Here is a 22,444-nt window from a genome sequence, read left to right as displayed (position 1 = left end):
CTCCAACTGCCTCCTGCTTTGCAGAGCTGACATCGCATAACAGAGCAGTACACGCAATTATACATCCAATTAACACCCTTTAGTGATACAGAAGCAGAGCTCTGCTCGTAATACACATTTTATCCATTGCTTCCTGAGGGTGCTTAAGAGCTGCTGTGACAGAGACAGAATGGGAGCTGGTAAAAACACTTTTAGCTGCAAGGATTCTTCTCATCTATATTTCTGCCTCTGCACATCCAAGTCATCCAATTCTCATATGCTTTTTGTCCATACAGCAGCACAAGAGGCTGACAGGAGAGCACTTTTCTGGATTACAGGGTTTAATGGTTCATTTCTGGTGTAGAGAATGCATTAAAAGACAAAACACACCCTGTGACATACTTAAATATTTATTTCATAGAATTGTTTTACGTATGGAACAGTAGTTTAAGAAGCTGCATCTCAGTATATGTACAGAGCCTACTGTATTGTGAACAAGAGAAACCTTAAAAGAAGCTTTTTTGCATTGCTTTACAGAAGAATATGTTCCTTTTTCAGCTTGATAAGCACCCTACCAGCATTAGGCATGACAAGGAGGCAGCAAACTCCATTTAGGGTGGGAAATGACTGTAGTATGGGACTTCTACGCAGTTTTGCTGCCATCAGTATGAAGTGTTGTCATCTTTGAACTGCAGTTTGCCACATAATCACTACCCAGCTTGTGCTGTCCATAGTATCTGACAGGAGGCTGCTCTTAAGAGGAGAGGAAGAAAAGCTCCAGCAGAATTCAGAGATCACTGAGGATGATATCTCATCAAGTGCTTATGCAGCTTCACAACTCCTTGCTACAAGGAGGCTGAAAACAAGAACCCACCAAATGTTTTTTAAAAAGTGTTTATATAGATACCAGTAATCTCCAGAGCTATGAATGACATATCACTGAACCACAGGACATCTCAGTTCTAGTGAGCAGAACACCTAATGGAGAGGTAGAACATCCCACCACCTACCCTGCCACGAGCCCTCCACGCTCTGTAACAGGCTGTCAGCATCACAGATGTTCCTGTTTTGAAACAACCACTGTGCTAGCTGGACTTTGATCCGAGTGCCTGCAGCACTCTTATTCCTGTGCCTCATGGTCAAAGCACTGCCTTAGCAGATAAAGGAAAAGAAATTTAAGAACAAGCTGCTGGATCGTAGCGAGTAGTCAGCTTGTTTGCTCCTCTATAAAATTAAATTAAATCATGCAAAGAGGACAATGTATCCAGTTGTTGAAAGGTTTGCTTCAAAAACAGAAAGCAAAGAATATTATATTACAGGAGGCTGACACCTACACTGCAATTCATACTTGAATATGCTGCAGGTGTTTGCCTACATGGTACCACTTTTCAAATGGGAAGAAGTTAAGCAACTAGCTGAAATACACCGCTCAGCACAGCTGATAGAAATCTGAAACTTGCTAGGTCCGAATTCTTGCCATTAGTCATAGTTTCAGGTTATACAACATCATGCTATTCTCCACTTAATTCAGCCTCAGCCTCTAGTACTAAACCTGCAAGTATTTTCTGAAGAGTTTGAGAGTAAACAGTGGTTTTACAAAATCATTTTGTATGCTGTTCTTCACATCAGGTATAGATTGCACAAAGGCAAAGTTGGAAGTAACAAAACTAAACATAGAGAGTCTCAATTCTTCCACTTTCAAAACTAAGCTTATTTAATTTATAATGCAGCAGCAGGTGACATTGCTACAGCGTTGGACTCCTGCTTTTCTATCAGCATCCAGTTTCCTTTTACCAAGTGCCAGAATTACTTTCTGAAACATTAAGATGTAGAGTAAAAATGAACACTGGTCTCAAAAGATTACATTAAGAAGCTGAAGTGGGGCAACCACAAGCACACAATTAAGAGACCTGAAATGATACCATCAAAACCTTTCTCAGCACTACAGCTATCTAGCATTCCTCCTCCCTCGCAGGCAGTGAAGGATACAGCACAGCTTCAAAAACAGGGTGTTTCATCAGCCAATGGGCATGCTCTAGCTCATATAACCTGCTGAGGGCAAAGGAGGAGAAACAGTTACCAACTAGTCTGGCAAATACATCTTCAGTATCAAATACCAAGGGAATAGTCTTGGACCTAGCAGACCACCATCATAATCAACAGCCACTGCCATTCAGTGGTAAGAGTGCCAAGTCTGACAATCACCTCCATGGGAGGTACACAAAGACTGCTGGGAAGAATGTGCCCTGTAAGCAACTCTTGCACAGTCCTGAGTCAGTTTACCCTTACACAGGGTTTTTCCCATGACAAAGGCTTTCACCCTTGTCTACCCTAGCAATTCCTGGACTTCTGGTGTTTACAAACAGACTGTGTTTCAGCTCACAGGTGGAGGAGGTATAATATGGCAGGCCACAGAAGTTCTTAAGTCCTGTTCGCAAAAAAGACAAGCAAAAACTTCATCCCCCTCATCACCATGGGGACTGCAGTCTGCTTACACATTCCAGCTTCAAGACAATGGCCTCTGAAAGCTGCTAACAGTAGTAAGAATGCCATCATTCTAAGTACTGCATTTGCCTAGGATGTATCTGAGCACAGATTCACATGATAGGCAGGGCTCACGTGACATCAGATGAAAGCATAAAGTGACTTGTACAGCTATGACTGGAGCCATCACATGAAGAGCCACTGGACCAAAGAACAAGAAATAGAAGATTTTCTTCTTGGCAATGTCCCAGGCTGCAGCTGAACAAATGCCTTCTTGCCATAATTAGCCAGTCTTGCTTCTGTACAAAGTCTACCTCCTTTGTAGATATGTCTGTTTGTGTCCCAGAAGAAAAAAGCCCATCACAACTCTTGCTTTACGCAAAGTAGGTAGGATAAAGGTGTCAATGACTGGTCAAAAGTTATGACATCTTCTTATTGGGGCACCAAATAGTGTCAGGGTAAAGAAGACAATGGACAGATTTAAATCTGTGAAGGGAAAAAAAAAAAAAATACAAGTGAGATTGAAATTCTCCAGACCAGGAACACACTAGCATTGAATGTGCAACAGCCTAATACAGCAGAGAAGGTGGCTCTATCCACCTATAACTGTGATAAGATCTGGCATGAGAAAATAATCCCGTAAGTGAGTTTGATCATCTTGCAGTTGAAAAACATAAACAAGACATGGAGATCTTGTTCTGAAAGCGGACACTTACCTGGTTGGGTCTTGCTGAAGTCCAAACACTCCTCCCACACTCACAACATTGTGTTTGTTCTCAGGGTCCCCATAACTTAGGGTTACCTGGAAAAGCAAATAAAAACTCAGAAACTGAGATACTACTACAGAAAAACAGAATAGAGATAGCATGATTATTAATTAGGTATGAAGAGAGACTCTGAAGATCTCAGGGAAACTATGATGACCAAAAAGAGGTCAGATTCAGTCTACAGTTAAAGTCCTTCACATGAAGGAGATTACACCATGTCCCAAATGTATATCTGCACTGCCTAACAATATTGCCAGGAAAACACAAGCAGGCATTTTATAGGGGCAAAACTACACTTTTGTTTGTTCATAGCTGTCAAGTTAAGAGTAAGCTGCCAGTAAGAGGCAGACAAAGCACCAGGATAGCCTTGTAGCTCCATCTGCTGCTGCTATCCCAGTAATTTAAGAAATGAAACAAACAAACCTGGACCTGATTTATCCTGATTAATTTTCTCGAGATTCAGGCAAGTCAGTTGTAAAAAAAATGATCAAACATTTAGTTATGCCTTTGTTATTGAAGAAGTACTTGCTACAGCTCTGATTCTATTATTGCTAAACAGCGTGAATGAAGACAGAATTTATTAGATAACAATACTTTCTCACACAGCCAGCAAACTAAGTGTTGCCTTCTTCTACAACTGCTGTTACTGTGTCTCTTGGAAACTCAAAGATGACAAAATGAAGAATACAATATTTGGATGTAGTAGTGTAGTAAAACATATCCCTGCAAGAGAGGACATCTACATGAGCAAACTGCCTAGGGTGGAAATACGCTTTCTACCTAAATGAAGGAATTTGTCAGAACACAGCTGAGCTACTCTGTAGACATCATTTTTTGCCAAAATGTTCTAAGTCAATTCACAGGCTGCTTTCTGATCAGTCTGAGGTGTGATTACAGGAAGAGGACACGAGGCTTAGCCCTACCTGTTGCAGCACAGACTCGCCTTGTAGTCTCTGTAGATTTTCCAGATGGGAATGGAACAATGGGCTGTGCAGCAGCTTTACTTCCAGCAGCCCTTCAATGATGTAGCCAATGGTGCAGTCATCAGGAAGACGCACTCTTTCTGCAGTACTGATGAAATTACCCAGGCTGTGAGAGCACAAGAGACAAGATCAAACACGCTTTAAAGTTTACCAAACACATATTAATGGAGCTCAGCTAGGAGGAGTGTTTACCTGGCCCAGGGACTCATCTTCAGAGCAAGACCTCTGCTGATACAGAACCCTGCTCCACCTGTGGCAAACCAGAATTTCACGCTTGTCTTCTGAAGAAGCAACAAGGAAAAAAACAAAAAAAACACACACTAGTTACTGACAATCAGCTTTTCTCTGTTTGGCTGGGGAAGGAGGAGAACTTGAGGCTCTACTGGATATCAGATCGCACCTGAGTCAGAACAAGACTACAGACTAATCCTACTTCTGCAGGCTGCTGAAAGCCTGGTTAGCCGTTCTCTCTAATTAAACTCTACCTTGGAAATGACACCAGGTATACCATCAGGTTTACACAGCTGAGAGAGCACATGTGAAGTGGGAAACTACAGTGCCACTTCTAAAGAATTCCAGATGTCCCCTGATGATTCTAGCCAAGGGCCACAGCCAGTTCAATCTTCCTGAGGAAATCACAGATGTTTTGTTGGATGCTTGGCTCCAGGGAGACTGCTATGTTATGCAGTTTTTCCCTAACAAGGTGCTTTATAACTGTCTTTCTGGCTAGTGAATTGACTTATTTTCAGGCCTATTAGCATAGAGGACCTCTGAAAACTTGTATTTCAGCTCATGAACCTTGCAACTGAGACGCCTTTGTTTCTACATCCTGGAAACATAGTAACCAAGCAGTATTGGGAAGGATAGGCCTTCAGTACCCAGAGAATCTATCACCCATCTGAGGTTGGTTCAAGCTGATAACAGTGGGATACTGCTCTCAACAGCCCCAACCTACAAAAATAAAACAAAACCACCACCACAAGAACACCACAAAGCAACAAGTATCAGCCCTCCCTAAACAATTAAAACAAAAGGAAGAGGCAAGGTGGAAAGGCCCTACTCACCTCAGTGTGAGGGAGATCACCAACATAAGTGAGCAAAGGAAGAGAAGCAGACATCCACCCAGGAGACAACTCTATTGTATGTAAGCACGTGAGGTCAGATCAAAGATACATTTAACCTGGCACTCTGTCTCTGACAATGGCCATTACTTGCACATTAAATCATTTGTTTTTATGGTGGACCTGTGAACTCTCATGGCTTTAAAAATTTAAAAGGCTCAGGATGATTCTTAGCCTAACTGTAAAGTTGCTTACTGATCCATCGCTTTGGACATGGTCAGCTGCTTCAATGGGATGGTCCAGACTCGGTCGTCCCACATAGACATCCTGGCTGGGTGAGAAGGCAGATAAGAGACGCAAGAGAGTCCGTGGATTCACATAGTTGTCATCGTCCACATGGCAAAACCACCTTCAAAATAAACAAAAACAACAACAACAAAGTTACTGCAGAGCTGTGACAAAGAAATGAGTTACAGTTCTACAGCTGAGTTGTGGTCTTTTAAGCTTAGAGGAAATAGCATATCCTTATTATCCTGAAGAACATAACTTGGAAGCTGAAACCACCTACAGATCCTAAATCTGCAGAGATGCTGAAGCCTTGCTAGGTTTCAGATGATCCTTGTTTATAGACATTGCTTCTTGCTGTACTATCTTCCTTATGCTCATCACTCTGTTTTAGCTAACACAGCTGAAAGAAACAAAGTCAACCACAATACCTACTTTTGTCCAGATTCTAGGAATTTATCATATTCCACAGACATCTTGCAGCACAGAGCTTGCCGGGTGTGGACAGCAGAACAGTTAGTGTTGATCATATGATCCCCTAGGGGGGGAAAAAAAAGAAATAAAAACAAAAAAATCAGCCCCATCAAGTTTGGGAAGAATGAATGGTCCAAAAAAGACCAAGTATACATTTGGCACTATTACAGTACAGCGAAACTGCATACTGTGTATGCATGGAGGGTAAACGTTAGGACAAGCAGGGCTCACAGGCTGTGCATGTGGTTGTCAAGTACATAAAAATCATAGAATTGAAGGGGTTGGAAGGGAGATCATCTAGAAGCAGCAGGTTCTCTAAAATAGGTTGCACAGGAAAGCATCCAGGTGAGTTCTGAATATCTTCAGAGATGTGGTTAGATTGCAGGGTGTATAAATACGGCCATGAGACTGTATGCAAAGGAAGCATCTAATATAACTTTGGAGCAGAGAGACTGAAGCTTACTAACAGGAAGAAAGCATATGCAAAGGTGAACAAAGTACTCAGAAAGCTCCAAGCCTTTTGTCCAGGTGGTAAACAGGCACAGCATTTTCTGCTATCTTAACTTCCCTAATTGCTTGCACAGCATGAAATAAGGACTTCTAGGAAAAGTATGACCAATACAAAACTCAGCTGTAACAGACAGCACCATTCTGTGCCACACAGCTCACCTGCTTTCAGGCGCAGCTCTCGATCCTCCCAGTCTGTGAATATGAATGTCTACAGAAGACAAAGATGGGTTAGGAGAAAGCTGTGTCCATAAGTAAGGACTTCCAAAACTAGCCTCTATTTCACTCAGTCCCTGTCAGAACACTACTTTATCTTATGGATTTATTTCATATCAGCCATTGCAGGGGGAAAGTCATAGTGGAAACTGTCAGACAATAACCCTGCTCTGGCCCAACTGCTGAGCAAAACTGCATTAAGATGCTATAATGTAATGAAATTCCTAAGGAAGGGAACAGGTTCTACGTCAGTCCCTATAAAAACCTCAATTACTGAACTACTTCATCCAAAACATTGGCATCTGAGCCAACATCAGCACCAAAGATCTCACGCTCCCATGCAGTACTTTTCCCAGTCCTCAAAACGTGGTTTCTGTATGGACTCAGATAGTGAGAAAGTAGCTTAATTGAGAAAGAGCTCAGAGAACGAACTCTGATGAAGTTCTCAGGCCTGTTTTCCAAAGCCTCACAGTGTGAGCTGTGCCCAGGCCCAGCGTAGAAGCAGCCGGTGTGAATCTCGGCCCAGCACTCACCTGTCCTCTCGCCCGGGAGATCCAGGTTTGGAACAGCAGCTCCAGCCGCGTCTTGTGATACTTCCTCGTCGTTTTCACCGCAATAAAGATGTCTTTTAGCTCCAGGCTCTCCTTGGCCGAGCCGCCGGGAGGCCCCATGCGGACCCTCCGCGAAGGCCACGGGCTACCGGCGACGCCCCGGCCGCCCCCCGCGGCTCCCGAGCCGCCGCCGCGGTCCCCGGGCACGTCGCTCCCCGCGGGCCGCGCCTCCCGCTTCGGGGAGGGCCTGCTGGGCCCGGCGGGCGGCGGGCGGCGGCGGGGCGCGGCGGGGGGCTGTCCCCGGGGCAGCAGCAGCAGGAGAACGGCGGCGGCGGTGACGGACAGCAGGAAGCAGGCTCTGCGGAGCCCCAGGCAGGAGCTGCTCATGTTGCGGCCCCACCGGCCCCCGCCGCGCTGCGCGGCCGCCTCATGGCCCCCGGGAGCCCCGCGGACGGTTTCCCCCGCGGCCTCCACCAGACGGCTCCGGGACGCGGCGGAGCCCCCGGGGCCGGCGGAGGGCAGCGCCCGGGCGCTCCGGGCCGAGCCGCTAGCGTGAGAAGCCGCCCCGGCGCCAGACCGGGCCGGACGGAGGAGTCTGGCGAGTGCGACCGGTCCCCGCGGGCAGCGGGAGCCCCGCAGGCCCCGGCCCGTCCGCGCCGCCGTCCGCTGCCAGCGGGGAGGAGTGGCGGGCCGCGGTCCCTTTAAGGGCTTCACCTGTCGGATGCGGTCTGGCCGCGCCGCGCGACCCGGAAGTGAAAGCTGGGCTGGCGGTGGGGGCGGGGAGGTCGGCCGGAAGTGGCGGTCGTGAGGGAAGGATGCCGCTGCCCGTCCAGGTCTTTAACCTTCAGGTATGAGGCGGCCCTTTCCTGCCGGTCCCCGTATCGCCGTTCTGTTGCGGCCACGTTCGGTATTGCTTCTGCGCGGCGTTCGACGGCCGAGCCCGGTTCTATCCCGCCGTGATCTCCGGGCGGCGCGGTGTGGCCTTCCCCGTCGGCCCAACGCCGCGGCTCCGTCGCGCTCCCGGGCAGCCCCGCTGTCCCTCTGCTCCGCTGCTCCGCTCTCGCGTTCGGGGTGCGGTCGCCCATCGTTTCGCTGAGGTCCGCCCGCGTCGCGTGGAGCGGTTCCAACCGAGCGCCCCTCGGCGGTTTGTGGCGTTGTAGGCGGGGTTGTGCGGGCAGAAAGTGCCATAGAACGGCAGGCGGAGAGGAGCGGAGGGCACTGCGGGACACAGGGGCACCTGAAGGGACTCAGCGCAGCTGCAGGCTGCCCCTTCTGTATCCGCGCCGGGGATTCCTCTGCGAGTTACCCGGCTTCCATCCTTTAGCAGGCACAAGTTCCCTGTCGGGGTGAGGGCTGTGGAGGTCGGGGCAGGGCGGAGGGCAGTTCAGCTCCGGTACCTTCGGTAGTGCCTTCCTCCAGGGGCAGCGGGAGGCTTCAGCCCGTTCATTGTGTTGTATGGGGCCTTAAGAGGTTCCTGCCTACAGGGCGCTCCTGTAGAGCATCTTTTTATTATTTGAATTGTGAGAATTTCTTAAATAAGCCTTCTCTCTTCCTTTCAAAATGAACTAGCTTGAAAGCGTCTGAGTTTGTGTGTCTGAGTGGGACTTGCAGCCCATTTGTATTTTTCTGTGCCTGGGAGTTTAGGGAGGAGGGCAGAGTGCTGACCTGCTAGCTTAGTGAGGTGTAAGGCTGTGGGTTTCTCCAGCTGCAGTTATTGTTGGTTTCCATAATAGTGATTCCGAAGACGTTGGGGTCGGTTTTTTGCTATGCTAGGCAAGTGCGGTGTGAAAGGAACAGTCTGACTGTTAGTATTTATGATATAAGAAAGAAAAGGTGGATGTCAATGGAAAGAAAAAATATATAGTGGTCCCAATACAGTGACTTAAGTGGTTTTATGCACCGTTTTTCTGAGTTGCTGATCTGAACAAGCAGACTTTCCTTTGCACTCTCCCTCTCTCTCTTTCATGGAGAAAATAGCTAGCTAGGAAACAAACTCATCTAAACTTCTTTTGTCTTTGCTTCGGGGTTTGGGAGATTTCACATTGGTACTCAGATGTGTGCATGTTTGGTACTTATCAGTCTCGGAGCTGTGCGTTCTGCACTCTGACAGCAGTAGCAGGATAGTTCAAGAGATGGCACATTTTCACAGTGCGGATTCATTTTTCCACAGTGTCCCCATTGTGTTCTTCGTGTTTCTTTAGACTTTAAAAGATGTAACAGTTGTCTTCTCCCCCACCTCAAAGTTTTACTTCTAAGCATTAAAGCAACTTTTAAAGGGTCTGGTGAGTTTTTATGGGCACTTTTTTGTTTTTTTTTTACCTGTTTTGGAGCTTCATGAGCTGAGTGTTAATGCCTGCTCTTGCACAAGGCAGAGAAATGCAATGTAAAGTGGAATTCAGTGCCTGAGTGAAATGCATGCCTGAGGTGCTTTGTAGAATCAGATTTATTGATTTCTTCAGTTTCTTGTTTGATGATCTAGCAAACCAAGTCAAATGCTCTGTGTCAATGGTGAGCATTAGTGTGGCTTATTTAGGAAAAGCTTCATTCTAAGCCATAGTGTTGACAGAGAAAAATCCTCAACCTGTCTAAGAGCTGAGGTTGTGGGGTTTGATTTTTTTTTCTTCTTCTTTCCATTATTAAGATTTGGTTTGTATTTCACCAAGTCCTTAATAAATTGAGTCACAGCTTATTACACTTGAGCAGAAAACAACCGTGTCTGACCACGTTTTGCTGTTCTAGGGTGCAGTGGAGCCCATGCAGATCGATGTGGATCCTCAAGAAGACCAACAAAACGCACCTGATATCAACTATGTGGTGGAAAACCCCACTCTGGTATGTGCTGGTTGTGGGCTGAAGGACTGCATTTCTGATGTAGCTTCTTCCTTTCAGTTTTCTGAGAAACTTCACTTTGCTACTTGTCTAATTGTTTTTTAGAGATGAGTGCATTTTCTTCTATGCATAGTGGGGTAAGAATAGTGATGACCCCTTCTGTGCTTTCCTTCCTGTGATCATTCACTCTTTACTGCACAGACACCTATTTTTTCCTTCTCTCTTTTTGGTCAGCGTGGGGCCTGACACCTTGTTTGCTTTCTGTGCCTTTCAGTTCTGTTCTGAAGCTAAAGGGATGGAGTGGTTGAGTTGCAACCTTCTTGTCTTTCTTACTGCTGCGCCATCTAAGCGTTCCTCAAAATTTAGTGGTTTTATTTTCACCATAACTGTGTGTTGTGAAAAGCCATCATTCCCTTCTGATGCTCAAATAACTGAGGAGCAAAGTGAAATCACTGCATGGTTTCAGCAGCGTTATGCAGCATCACACTTCCAATGTATGGAAGAAAGAATGCTCCTACCTTCGTATTTTTGGATTCTTCATCTGATAAAACAGGAATTCTAAAGCAGATTTGCAGTCCTGTTTCAGTCTCAGAGCAAGATGGTTCTTGGCACTGAATCAAGCAAGAATAGTGTTAGAGAATGGTAACCTAACATCGATACCATATCAGGCACATGGGGATGCCTAAATGGACATGATATGGGAGCAGCAGCACTACAGAAAAAATAAACAGTACTTTCCTCCAGATTTGCAGTACATTACAATTTACTTACACTTGAAGAAAGGAGGAACGGAATGATGTCACCTGACTTCTTTCTCTGGATCACGTTGGTCTCCATGTAGGAGCCAAGGCTGCAGGAAGTCCTGTGCGGGTCATGGTGCAGTGTTTTAATTTAGTGTTGCCATCTTTGCCTTCTAAGTCTGAGCTCTGTTTGCAGGACTTGGAGCAATATGCATCCAGTTACAGCGGTCTGATGCGGATCGAGCGGCTGCAGTTTATTGCTGACCACTGCCCACAGCTGCGGGTGGAAGCTCTCAAGATGGCTCTGTCATTTGTTCAGAGAACTTTCAATGTTGATGTGTATGAAGAAATCCACAGGAAGCTGTCTGAGGCCACCAGGTACTGAGAGCATGGCAGACCTGCGGAGCCTTTTTTACTGAAGACAAGTGTTTAATTGTGGGGAACTTTACATGTGTAATGCCAAAATGTTCCTTAGGCATCTTATCTCATTCTGAAGTCATAGTGTCTTAAAGGGCTACAGGTAGATATGGAGAGAAGTTTAATCCTTGCAACTGCTTCAGGTATTAGTGAGCACTCTCTAGGTAAATTATGGAATTGAAGATTATTCTAGATGCTCCTGTATTAATGAATTAAAGCCTCATCTAAATGTTTGCCTCTCTCTTTCTTCCTTTCTGTTTCTTTCTTTTGTTTCCCACTGCCTTTGTTTTCTCTTTGCTCTGTTTGGTGCATGTGGTGGTACTGTTTTTAGGGAAACAGCGACAGGTAGTTTTCAGATGTTTGTTCAGAAACGTTTGCAGGGTATTAATCAGATCAAACTCTTTCAGAGAGCTGCAGAATATGCCTGATGCTGTCCCTGATAGTGGAATTGAACCTCCTCCTCTTGACACAGCTTGGGTTGAAGCTACACGCAAAAAAGCTCTTCTTAAACTGGAGAAACTTGACACAGATCTGAAAAATTACAAAGGGAACTCCATCAAAGAAAGTATCAGGTGAGATGCAGAAGGCTCTGCTGGAGCAAGGAAGAGCATTTTGCTCCTCCAGGCACCTAACACGGAATGTCAGCTGCATTCAGTGCCTTAGGTCAGTGTGCTGAGTTACTTGCTCAGAATAAAGTCGGTATCCCTTTTTCCCCTGCTCTTTCTAAGCACACAGTTCATTACTATTTTAATTCCCATGCTCCAGGAGAGGCCACGACGACTTAGGTGATCATTACCTTGACTGTGGGGACCTCAGCAATGCTCTCAAGTGTTACTCACGAGCTCGGGATTACTGCACCAGTGCTAAGCATGTGATCAACATGTGTCTCAATGTCATCAAGGTAGGAAGGCCTGCAGGGAGTGGTACATGGTGTCCTGACATCTGCTATGGAGTCCACCTGTATTTTGCTCCGATTGCACCTTTTGTGTCCACAATTATATTACTTGTTGATAGACACCATTTATTCATGCCCATTCTATGATGTTCCTGGCTCTCTGCAGGTCAGTGTCTACCTCCAAAACTGGTCTCATGTTCTGAGCTACGTAAGCAAGGCTGAGTCTACGCCAGAAATTGCAGAAGTAAGGTCCTGCTTTTTAATTTGCACAAATTTTCCCTTTGTTTTCTGTCTCCAAAGTTTGTAAAATAATTTAAGTCCCCATTCTACGAATTGTACCCTCTAAGACTTCCTTCATCTTACAGTCTATTCTTCCTCTAATCCAGTCACTCCCTGTCTCCTATACTATTCCTTTCAAGATTCATTGTTAATTATCTCCCATGATATGCATGTAGGAAATCTTGTTCATGGTAAAAGGAGAGAGACTTCTTGTCCTTAGTTTGTTCCACATTTCCTGAGATTGATGAGGTGAAGTTATCTTGCTGTTGAGATTTGCAAGTCATTTATTAGGGTGAAATATCCCAAGGATATAATCAAAATGGTTTTCAAACTGCTTGTTCACTACTGCTTTTTCTCATCCTATAGCAAAGAGGAGAAAGAGACAGCCAGACACAAGCAATTCTCACTAAGCTGAAATGTGCAGCAGGTGAGTCCTTCAGCTTCTCCTATTTTTTTTTTCATGCCTGGTTTTCTTCTTATCTGTCCATAGGAATCTTAGACAACAGAATATGCTTGATTTATTTTATTCTCTCATATCTGACAAACTTTTATTTTCTCACCAGAAATGCAAAATTTAATAAAGCTTAATGAGATGGAACTTTCATCAATGCATTTTAAAGGATGCTGGTTACTGTCTGAGAGTCATGCTTCACTTCAATAGAGAAGGCACTAGCAACTCTAGGGGTGCATGTTCTACTCCCTTTTACAGTTTTTACAATGAGAGATTTCACACTTTTTTTCTTAACTTGTATTCTATCATTAACAGAGGTCTGTCTTTTCCTGATTTCCAGGCTTGGCTGAACTAGCTGCACGGAAATACAAACAGGCAGCAAAGTGCTTCTTGTTGGCATCATTTGATCACTGTGATTTCCCTGAGGTGAGGACCACGAGGGAGCTGCATGGGCTTGGAGGGAATATAATTCTTCTAAATACTAGTTTGTAAAATTCAGGTACTGCAGTTATCCTCACAGCACTCCTGTGTGGTTTGGTGGTACTGTGAACCATGTCTTACAAAAAAACCCCAAAAAACAAAAAAACCAACCCAAGAAAACCACAACAGGACAAATAACTCTGGCCTTGAGTTCTCTGAACTGGTCTGCTTTAGGTCACGTAGGCATTGTCTGTGAAATCTGTGTACCTGTCATGCCTGGTCAAAAGGCTGGCTGCTGGAATTGACTTCTGCTCTTAGCAGTGGATAGTCACACCTCAGCTTCTGGTGAATACCTGAGAGGATGCTGAGTGATTCCACTGCATTTGGCAAAGACCGATCTCAGTAATGGATAAAGGAAAGGCATAGAGTAGAATACTTAATTGCAACCTTCTGCTGTTTCATCAGTCAGTCACAGTGTTGCCATTCAGAGCATGCTCTCTCAATCTCTCTCTCTAGCTGTTATCTCCTAGCAACGTAGCTGTGTATGGTGGTCTCTGTGCCCTCGCTACCTTTGATCGTCAGGAACTGCAACGGAATGTTATCTCCAGCAGGTAGGTGATGCTTTGTCAGGAGTTCATATGCCACAGGACACCCTTTGTAGATGGGTTTGGATTCATTTGAGTATGGATTCTGGAAAAACTAGTAGTGCTCTCATACTAGAGAGATAGAATAATTTTACCATGATTTGGCTTTAGCGTTAGGTGAAGTTTCCCTGTCAAAACACAGTGGTTAATCATAGCTGGTACTCTAACAGAAATTTCCAACCTGAGTCAAATCCAACATCTGCATAGCCCTGTTTCCTGTCACCATTAGTGGCCCAGATCAGGTACTCAGTCAGAGCAATGGAGTCCTATAAGAGGCAGCTGTTGGACTGTTTACCTTGATATGACTTCTAGTCTATGCTAATCGTATTAATACAGCTTAACAGTTAATACAACTTAAAATGTATTCTAACTATGACAGATGTGAGGTTAATAGAATTACAGGCTTTGAAAAAATAGGAATTTGTGTGTCATAGATGGAATGACTGTGGTGCTAAATTCATTACAACTAAGGGTATGGAAGCAGTAATTTTAAGGCTATGTGGAAAAAGGGTTGTTACCCTGACTGTTTTATTGGCTGAGTCGTAGGGCAGGGTCCCAGGGTTCAGAATTCTGGGATGGAGAACTGGGAGAGCACTGAGTTGCAATGTGCATTCTGAAGGTCTCCCACGCTTAAGATAGATCATCTTTCCAAGGCTGTTGTATATTGAGTCTGCATTGGGTGTGCTGTGTTGAGCGTAAGGCTGTGTTTTGCAGGGGATCACAAAGCTGGCTAGCACACAGTGCTATGCACACACAGATGTGGCCTCTGTTTTTTGGTTGTATAGCTTCATTCTGAGTTTATCCCACTTCTGCTACTTAGTTTGACAAAATTGTTCTGGCTTCTTTTACCACAGCTCTGATGTCACATCTCTGTCTTCCAGGCCCCCAGCCCTCCCGCACATGGGCTCTGTGGTCTGTTAGGGAGTCAGTTCTTGGAATGTCCAGATGATAGTTGGAATTTGTGATCTTGCACTTCGGAGTGACGAGGCTGTGGGGTGTGAAGTGGTGGGTTTCAAGGTCTGATCACTGCCATGTTTATCTGTAGTTCCTTCAAATTGTTCTTGGAGCTGGAGCCACAGGTTCGTGACATCATCTTCAAGTTTTATGAATCTAAATATGCTTCATGCCTGAAGATGCTGGATGAGATGAAGGTGAGTTGCAGGGGAGTGGTGCCAGAACAGATTCTGACAGTTTCCTTCCCCATGCCTTTTGTGAGAAACAGTAACTGAGTGTTTCCTGTTCATCTTTTCTGTGGTGTCTTCTACCTCCTGACATGGTAGATGGAAACAGAGAGCAGTTTAGGTGCAGATGGTGAGCAGAAATTATGCAATTTTTTAAACATGTATTGAGTTCTTTAATAGATTGCAAATTCTCTCATTCATTCTTGTTTGTTTTTTTTTTTTGCCTTGCTGTAGTGGATATTCATATCCTTTAGGGTTAAGTATATTTATATTTTTAAGAACATAGGAATAATGTATTTTTTTTGTACACTGTGCCTGAGCTTCTGATGTGTATTTTTGCACAGGACAACCTGCTGCTGGATATGTACCTTGCACCTCACGTCAGGACACTTTATACTCAAATTCGAAATCGTGCCCTAATTCAGGTAATTGTTGCTGTAATCCTAAGAGGTGGATAAGCTGTAAGATAGGCCATCTCTCTGTTGTTGTTTTTCCATGGTGTTTCAGAGGATGGGGAGTCCCCTTGGTAACTGAATATTTTCTCATTCCTAGTACTTCAGCCCCTATGTGTCAGCAGATATGCACAAGATGGCGACTGCTTTCAATACCACAGTGGCTGCTCTGGAAGATGAACTTACTCAGCTGATTTTGGAGGGACTGATCAATGCCCGAATAGACTCGCACAGTAAGGTGAGTGCATCTGAGCCACAGACTGTGCATTGAACAGCTGTCCTAAGATTGAAAAATTCTCTGATCCTCGGATAGTTTGAAATTGCATTCATCCATTGTGAATGGGTGTTCTCAGTAGGGCTGATCTCCAGGCTCTGTGATACACCAGCTTTGTTCCATAGTGCAGAAAGGGCTTTCTGCTATGGAGCCCTGTCATAGCTCCTGCATACAGTTTCTATATTGGTTGCAGATTCTTTATGCTCGAGATGTAGACCAGCGCAGCACAACTTTTGAGAAGTCTTTACTAATGGGCAAAGAGTTCCAGCGACGTGCCAAGGCAATGATCCTGCGAGCCGCAGTGCTGCGCAACCAGATACACGTCAAGGTATGGCCATGTTGCATAGGATTCAGAGCAGTGACACAGGTAGTAGTATTTTTTTTTTCCCCCAGAAACTCTGGAAGTTGATATGTTGAAGAGTCAGCAGGGGAATGGATTTACTGTTGTCATGGATGGACAAATTCTTATGATATCAAATATGAAATGGGAAGAGGAAATAAGAATTTCTAGCCAGTACACTGAACTACTGGTACAATTCAGAATGTCCTTTGAAGTTAATGTGCTTGAGTTGATTCTAATTCATTCTGCCCAATTCTTGATAAACATACCTTTTATCTTAGTAAAACCAAAGGAACTTGAAGTACCTTTTTTAGTAGAGGAAATAAAATAATGCATGAATCGTTTGCAGTATTCCTTCCAGGATGCGAAGAATGGCAATAGAGAGGATAGGACACAGAATGTATTAAGTTCTGTAGTACATTCATCTCTGTGATAACCAAGTGCCAGATAAGATTCAAATTCAGCAGTCAACAGTACCTTGTATGTAGGAAACAAAGAGTGGTTTAAAGCTTCTGGTTCAACTTGTATAGGAACTGTGAACTTGAACTGTAGAAACTGTAAACACAAAGCTTTTGCAGATTTGTCGTTATGAATTTGGGGATATACTCTTCTTCTGTTATCCTGCTTGTCATCACCTGTGTGTGTTTCCTTTGGTCTCTTTGGAAGCACATTGAGGGATATCACTAACTAGGATGTGTTTTGGTCTTTTTGTTGCAGTCTCCTCCAAGAGAAGGTAGCCAAGGGGAGCTTACTCCAGCTAACAGCCAGTCCAGAATGAGCACCAACATGTGATAAACTTCATGCAGTACCAAAACAAATGGTCCCTCTGGGACTCTGTCCAGTGTCACACCCACAAACTGCTGAGCTTCACAAACTGTTCCTGCCTCCCTCACTTTGTGCTTGGATTCAGAGGGTCGGGGCTGATGATGGATAACATGAATGTTCCAATAACTTCAGTTCTCCTTGAAAAGAAATTCTTTCTCAAAACGGCATCCCTGCAATGGGTCATCGTTTCAGGTTTAGTAGGATTCTCCCATCCTTCTTTGTCAGTCACTCCATAGAGTGTTGGCAGATTATTTATACAGATGCTGATTTGAGGTTGGTTCAGCTGCTGTTAGTTTTCTTGTTTCTGAGCTGCAAAAACAGGTAGTGTTAAGCTGAACGGGCAGGAGTGATCTAAGATGAATTTCACTGGTAGGAAAGTATTGCCTTGTTTCTGAGCAATGCTGTGCTTTCTCTTTATTTCTAATAAACTCTTTGAAGTGCGTTGCTCTCAATTATGGAATGGGAGTTCTGGTTGGAGATGCGATTCTTTTGAGAAACGTAGTGATTTTTTTTTTCTTACCTACACCTAAACGTGTGGCACTGTTTCCATGCATTCAGTCTCAGGCCTTTATTTTAGGGTGTTATGTGTACATAGATCCGTGTTTTTTTTTTTCTCTTTGGTCTCTGTTTTCAAAGTCTGTTTCCTGATGTGGTTCCACTCGTGCATGACCTGGCTTTGGGATCCACCCTTATCATAGCAGTCAATCCCTTCCTTATGTACATGCTGCTGCTGTTCTGCTTGTACTGCCATAGTGTGTGATGGTTTCCCAACATGTGCAGCAGTTGCTTCTGGCAGCATAGATAAATGCCATAGAATAACGTGCAAGTCCTGGAGCAGAGCTTAAAACAGGCAATCCAGCTGCTGCTCTGCAGGTGCATTTATTCCCACTTCCTTTTATAAAGGGATTAAAGTTGGCAGCTCAGGTGTGTGTGTGTTTTGTGTTAATGAAAGGAGGCATGCACTGAATTTTCTGAAGTCATTGCAGCTTTGCATTCATCTTATCTACAAGGTAAGCTGAGAATTTGGGTCCAGCCCTGACTGGTCTGGCAACTGACTGCAGATGTTATTGTTCATCCTTTTTTTTTTTAAATAATAATAATAATAAATGTTGTTATACCTAGTGCATTAAACAGCAGGGTTGGAAAGTTTATTTTTGGAGTGTTTGGAGTTTTGTGTTAAAATTAATTTCTAGGTGTCCTGATCTCAAGCTAACCAACTTTCTGCTCAGCTTGGAGGTGTTTTGTAGGCTGCTGTGCGTTGCCTTCTGGTCTGGTTGGAGATGTAGCTCGGATGAACTGTGAAGGAAGTGCTGTAACAACAGAAATCCTGATCTGCATTTGTGCAGCTGCAGAGCTGTTGCAGTGCTCTTTCCCTTCATGCTTTTTATGACTCAGATACTGAAAGTGGAGACAATGGTTTGTGTGATGTCTTTGGTTAATTGACTTCTGAGGTGAATTACTGTGCATCTCTGCAGGAATTCTGGGAAAGTAATACTAATGGTTTTTTTTGCTCGTGCTGAAGGGAAGCCCTTCAGGACTGTGGCCCTGCCTAAATGTTACTGCTTCAGCTACTTTGTCTGAAGTGGGCCAGTGATACCATTCCTGAGGAAAAGATCTTAGGCCCTGCTCTTGGAAAAGATGATTTTGCGATTCAGTTGAGTGTATCACATTAGGCTACTTCTGCTTCATTCGATGAGCAGTGCTGCTTCTGGAGGAATCCTCTGCTATAAACATAAACCTTCTGCCTCTTCAGTATGCTGTCTTAAGAGTGAGTGTCCCTTTGCTGGCAGCACTAAGCCCACTAGGTGGCAACAGCAGTTTCTGACTTGCTGGGGCCCAAAGCAGTTCATACGCAGGGCAGAAATGATTTTCTTCTCTCCAGACAAAAATGCTTACAGCCTCTTTTGGACAGACAGAGCATTTAGCATTGCTGAACTCGTTGGTACTGTTCAAGCTCAGTGTATGCTTTGGTGTGGAATTGTTGGCTTGGAACTCTTCAGCCTGTGAAAGAAGCTGTGGTAGCTCTGGGGCCTTTAAGTGTGTCGGGGCTGTCTTCAGACACTGCTCAACTCCTGCTTCCATCCTGACGTCGTGCCAGTCTAAAAATCAGAAAGCACAACATAGCACGGATGTAGTTCTGCATAACATGCATTCATAAACTGTTTCCTCCTCTGAAAGATCGCTACCTCAAATTTCTAGCAGGGAAAATTAATACATGGGAAAACAATGACTCGTGTAGGATGAATTTGGAGTGATGCTCTGGGAACATCAAGCTAATTCATGGGATGAAATTCTGTGATATCTATACCATGTTGGCATGTTTAAGATGTGTTCAGTGGTACCTAAGTGGATTTCATGTACTTTTGCAACAGCTTTTGTTGATGAGGAGGGAGATCCCAGTGGTGGGTTGGAATTGCTGGTGTGCTCATGTAGTGTGAATTCTACTTTCTTTACCTGAGCTGGCTGGAGATTAATGAGGAACTGTTAGAAAGAAGGTAGGCTTTATTGTTATTATTGTGGCAGAAGTAGCTCGCCCTCAATTAGCACGATTAATTTGAGTCATACAGCAGAAATCGTCATGATGGGACTAATGTTGGAGCAGTTGGGGATGTTTGGTCGTTGTCTGGACAGAAGCTGTCTGACAGTGGTCTCTGCTGCTAAGATTTTAGAGGGAGGTCTGTGAGGAGGAGATTATTGCATGCTTGGAGCGTGGCTGAGTGTAGCATCCTCATCTGTGAGCTGCTGTCATCTGGAAGGCTTCAGTGGATGAGAGAGAAAAGCAACGTAGGATAAGCTTTAAGACAAATAAAGAAACTTTAATAACAGCTCTGATAAAGACTGGTCACAAAAACGCAGGAGGTGCTGTTCAGGCATTTATTTATTCGTGTAAAAGACTATAAAGTCTCAGCCCACTTAATTTGGCTGCTGGAGGTCCTTAGGCCATCTCTGTCAGTGTGGGTGGCAATAGGGGAGCAGTGCTCTGAAATGTTTTGCTTTGCTTCCCCCTTGTGAGAGCTGTGGGTAAAACAAGTGAGTATTTTTTCATTAGCTGTTAATTGTGAGTGTGTAGGAGGGTAAAAAAACTACTGGTCTGTGACTGTACTGTTTGTGACTTTATAAAAGGTAGAGATGAGGTACTCTGCATTGGAAGGGGGATTTGTGCTTCAGCTGATCCTAGTTTGACTTCTGTTCCTGTTACCTGTTTAGGGGCTGGTGCAGATTGCTTTGTAGGATAACTTGATTGGCCTAAATGAATTACACAGGGAACAGGAATGGGCTAATACCCATATCAGCCTCAAAGAGAAATGTGTGAGACTTAGGAATATGGTGCATCGTAATACAAGGCAGTTTCTTGACAGCATCAAATAGTTCAGGCTTGGAATCTCAGCAGATGTTAAAAGCCACAAACTCCAAGGCAGCTCCCTTAGCAAGGGATGGCCTGACTCAAACAACAGTTCAAGTGGCAAGACCTGAAAACATGCCTTGGTAGGTCAGGTTTGGCAGTCTTATTGCCCTTCACCCCATAGAGGTTTTCCATTACTTGATGCGTGCAGAGCTTTGAGCAGCGTGCTCCATCCACCTGTGGGTTATGTAACTGAATTCTGTGTGTCTGTAAAGTTTGTGCCCTATGAATACAAGCTGAGATTTAGGTGGGTTTTTTTATTATTACTATGTCAATCTTTTTTTTGCTGTCTTGTGAGCTGCCAAATGAAGGCAGTTGGGTTGCTTTCTGTGACATAAGCTACTGCTGCTCTTTCTTGAGTGCCTCTGAAGATACCCATGAATACAGGGATGCAGTTTCCTGCAAGCCCAGAGATTGAGGGTCACTTTCTCTCCATCGTTCTGCATTGCACAGCACTTCTCCCCCTGCTCCCATGAAAACTGAATAGCTCATTTCTATTTGAAGGTTTTTGAAACAGAAACAAAATAGGACATAACCTTGCTGAGTTGGCTGGCTGCAGTGTTTTTTGATTAGAGATAAGTGGAGTAATTAGTGTATTGCCTAGCCTGAGAGCAATCCCTAGCTCTGCAGTTGCAGCTGTGCTCAGCGCCAGTGGTAAATGGCCTGACTTTGCTCATGTTGTAATAGTGCCTCCTCATTCACAAGTGCTGCTTGTTAAGAAATTGATACTCAAGTCATCCTTACCTCTTTAATAAATAGAATGCAATTATAATCATCTGTAATGTCTGTTGAAAGCTCAGGTTGTATCTTTTTTTCACCAGTATAGTGATCTGCCATGGGGTGCACACAGGGAGCTGTGTGTTGCAGGCCCTGCCTGAGCAGTGTTAGAAACACTGAGGTCCTCTGATGCGCACTGGGATGGGAGCCAAGAAGATGTGTGTGTCTGCATTGCATATTAAGAAAGGCTTTGCAAGAGGGGATGGGGACAAATACAGCTTAAATACTGACTCTGTACAGATGTGTCCATTTCAGACTGTGAACTTTAAGGTGCTTTCTGAACTGGGAGCCCATGCCAGGTTTCTGTGATAGTTCCTGCTCACGAGGTGAGGGAGGAGAATACCCTCCTGGATAGGGTCTGAACTTGAATATGAGGGGTCAGAAATTAGGAAAGCTGATTCAGATTGGAAGATGCTATTCCCAGAACATCTTGGAACATGGATTTCTTTCCCAATAATGAACTAATGAAATGGGAAGACTCAGTAGGAGAGTTTGAGCTATTTTATTGTCCAAATCTGTGGAATGCCACAGCTGTGAGGCAGCATTTAATCCCAGCTTCCAAACAGATACAGGATTCTTACCCCCTGTGATGCCTCTAAAGGCCTTACAGTGAGAATGAATGGCAGCAGCTCGACAGAAAATTGCCACACGCAGACAGATGTTCAGAGACAAAGTTGCACAGAATGGGAAGGTAGGGAAGATGCCCAAAGAAATAGTGTGGAAAATCTGAATACCAAATAGATTTGGTATATAGGAAATTTGTTGTGGGGGCCTCTGCTTAGCAAGCTGGTAATCTTTCTTTGAATTACAGCCTTGATTCATAGGTGTACAGTTCCTGTCTGGCTGCTGTATTAGCCACGGTTTTGGTTTTCTTTCAGCTTATTGTTCAAGTCCACATATGAACTCATAACTGTAAGTTTGCAATGGGTGTTAGGAAATAGGAACTGGTGATGAGTTCTGTCTTGCCAGAGCACAAGGTAAGGGGGGGGGGGGGGGGATAATGCACTGTGCACAGACACAGCTGTACTTGTTGAACAGTTTTTGTTTTGCTTTTAAAGTTAAGAATGGGTTTGAAGTCCCCAGGGCATGCTGTCAGGTCCTGCTTCCTAAAGGTGCTGTGTTTCTGTAATAAAAGGAAGAAATCTTCAGCACTTCTTCAGAGTTGGAGGCTGAAGTTGGGTCTTCCCTATTTCCAGACGTGTCGTCATTT

At 44.4% G+C, this 22,444-nt stretch overlaps 2 protein-coding genes across 5 annotated transcripts; one reads left to right on the top strand and one right to left on the bottom strand.

Annotated features, from left to right (window-relative positions):
• Positions 1–373: 373 nt before the first annotated feature.
• On the bottom strand, positions 374–8,037 carry RFNG (RFNG O-fucosylpeptide 3-beta-N-acetylglucosaminyltransferase). The gene is made up of 8 exons (NM_204947.2): positions 7,290–8,037; positions 6,703–6,751; positions 5,995–6,097; positions 5,530–5,683; positions 4,406–4,494; positions 4,154–4,319; positions 3,180–3,265; positions 374–2,949 (listed from the first exon to the last, which is right to left on the bottom strand). Exons 1-8 carry the CDS (start codon positions 7,692–7,694, stop codon positions 2,883–2,885), a joined length of 1,119 nt encoding a protein of 372 aa, NP_990278.1. The 5' UTR covers positions 7,695–8,037; the 3' UTR covers positions 374–2,882.
• A 57-nt stretch (positions 8,038–8,094) lies between these two features.
• On the top strand, positions 8,095–17,506 carry GPS1 (G protein pathway suppressor 1). Of its 4 annotated transcripts, none has more exons than NM_001006206.2 (14): positions 8,095–8,155; positions 10,047–10,139; positions 11,073–11,254; positions 11,701–11,865; positions 12,059–12,194; positions 12,355–12,432; positions 12,834–12,894; positions 13,259–13,344; positions 13,855–13,949; positions 15,028–15,133; positions 15,508–15,588; positions 15,716–15,853; positions 16,083–16,217; positions 16,947–17,506. In NM_001006206.2, exons 1-14 carry the CDS (start codon positions 8,123–8,125, stop codon positions 17,019–17,021), a joined length of 1,464 nt encoding a protein of 487 aa, NP_001006206.2. In that variant the 5' UTR covers positions 8,095–8,122; the 3' UTR covers positions 17,022–17,506. The 4 variants fall into 4 exon arrangements, with proteins under 4 accessions (NP_001006206.2, XP_046757979.1, XP_046757980.1 ...); XM_046902023.1 differs by lacking the exon at positions 8,095–8,155 and adding an exon at positions 8,176–8,404; XM_046902024.1 differs by lacking the exon at positions 8,095–8,155 and adding an exon at positions 8,480–8,634.
• Positions 17,507–22,444: the final 4,938 nt, after the last annotated feature.

The sequence above is a fragment of the Gallus gallus genome, chromosome 18 (genome assembly GCF_016699485.2).
Source record: "Gallus gallus isolate bGalGal1 chromosome 18, bGalGal1.mat.broiler.GRCg7b, whole genome shotgun sequence".
NCBI classification, from domain to species: domain Eukaryota; kingdom Metazoa; phylum Chordata; class Aves; order Galliformes; family Phasianidae; genus Gallus; species Gallus gallus.
This window is presented reverse-complemented; position numbering and strand designations above follow the sequence as displayed.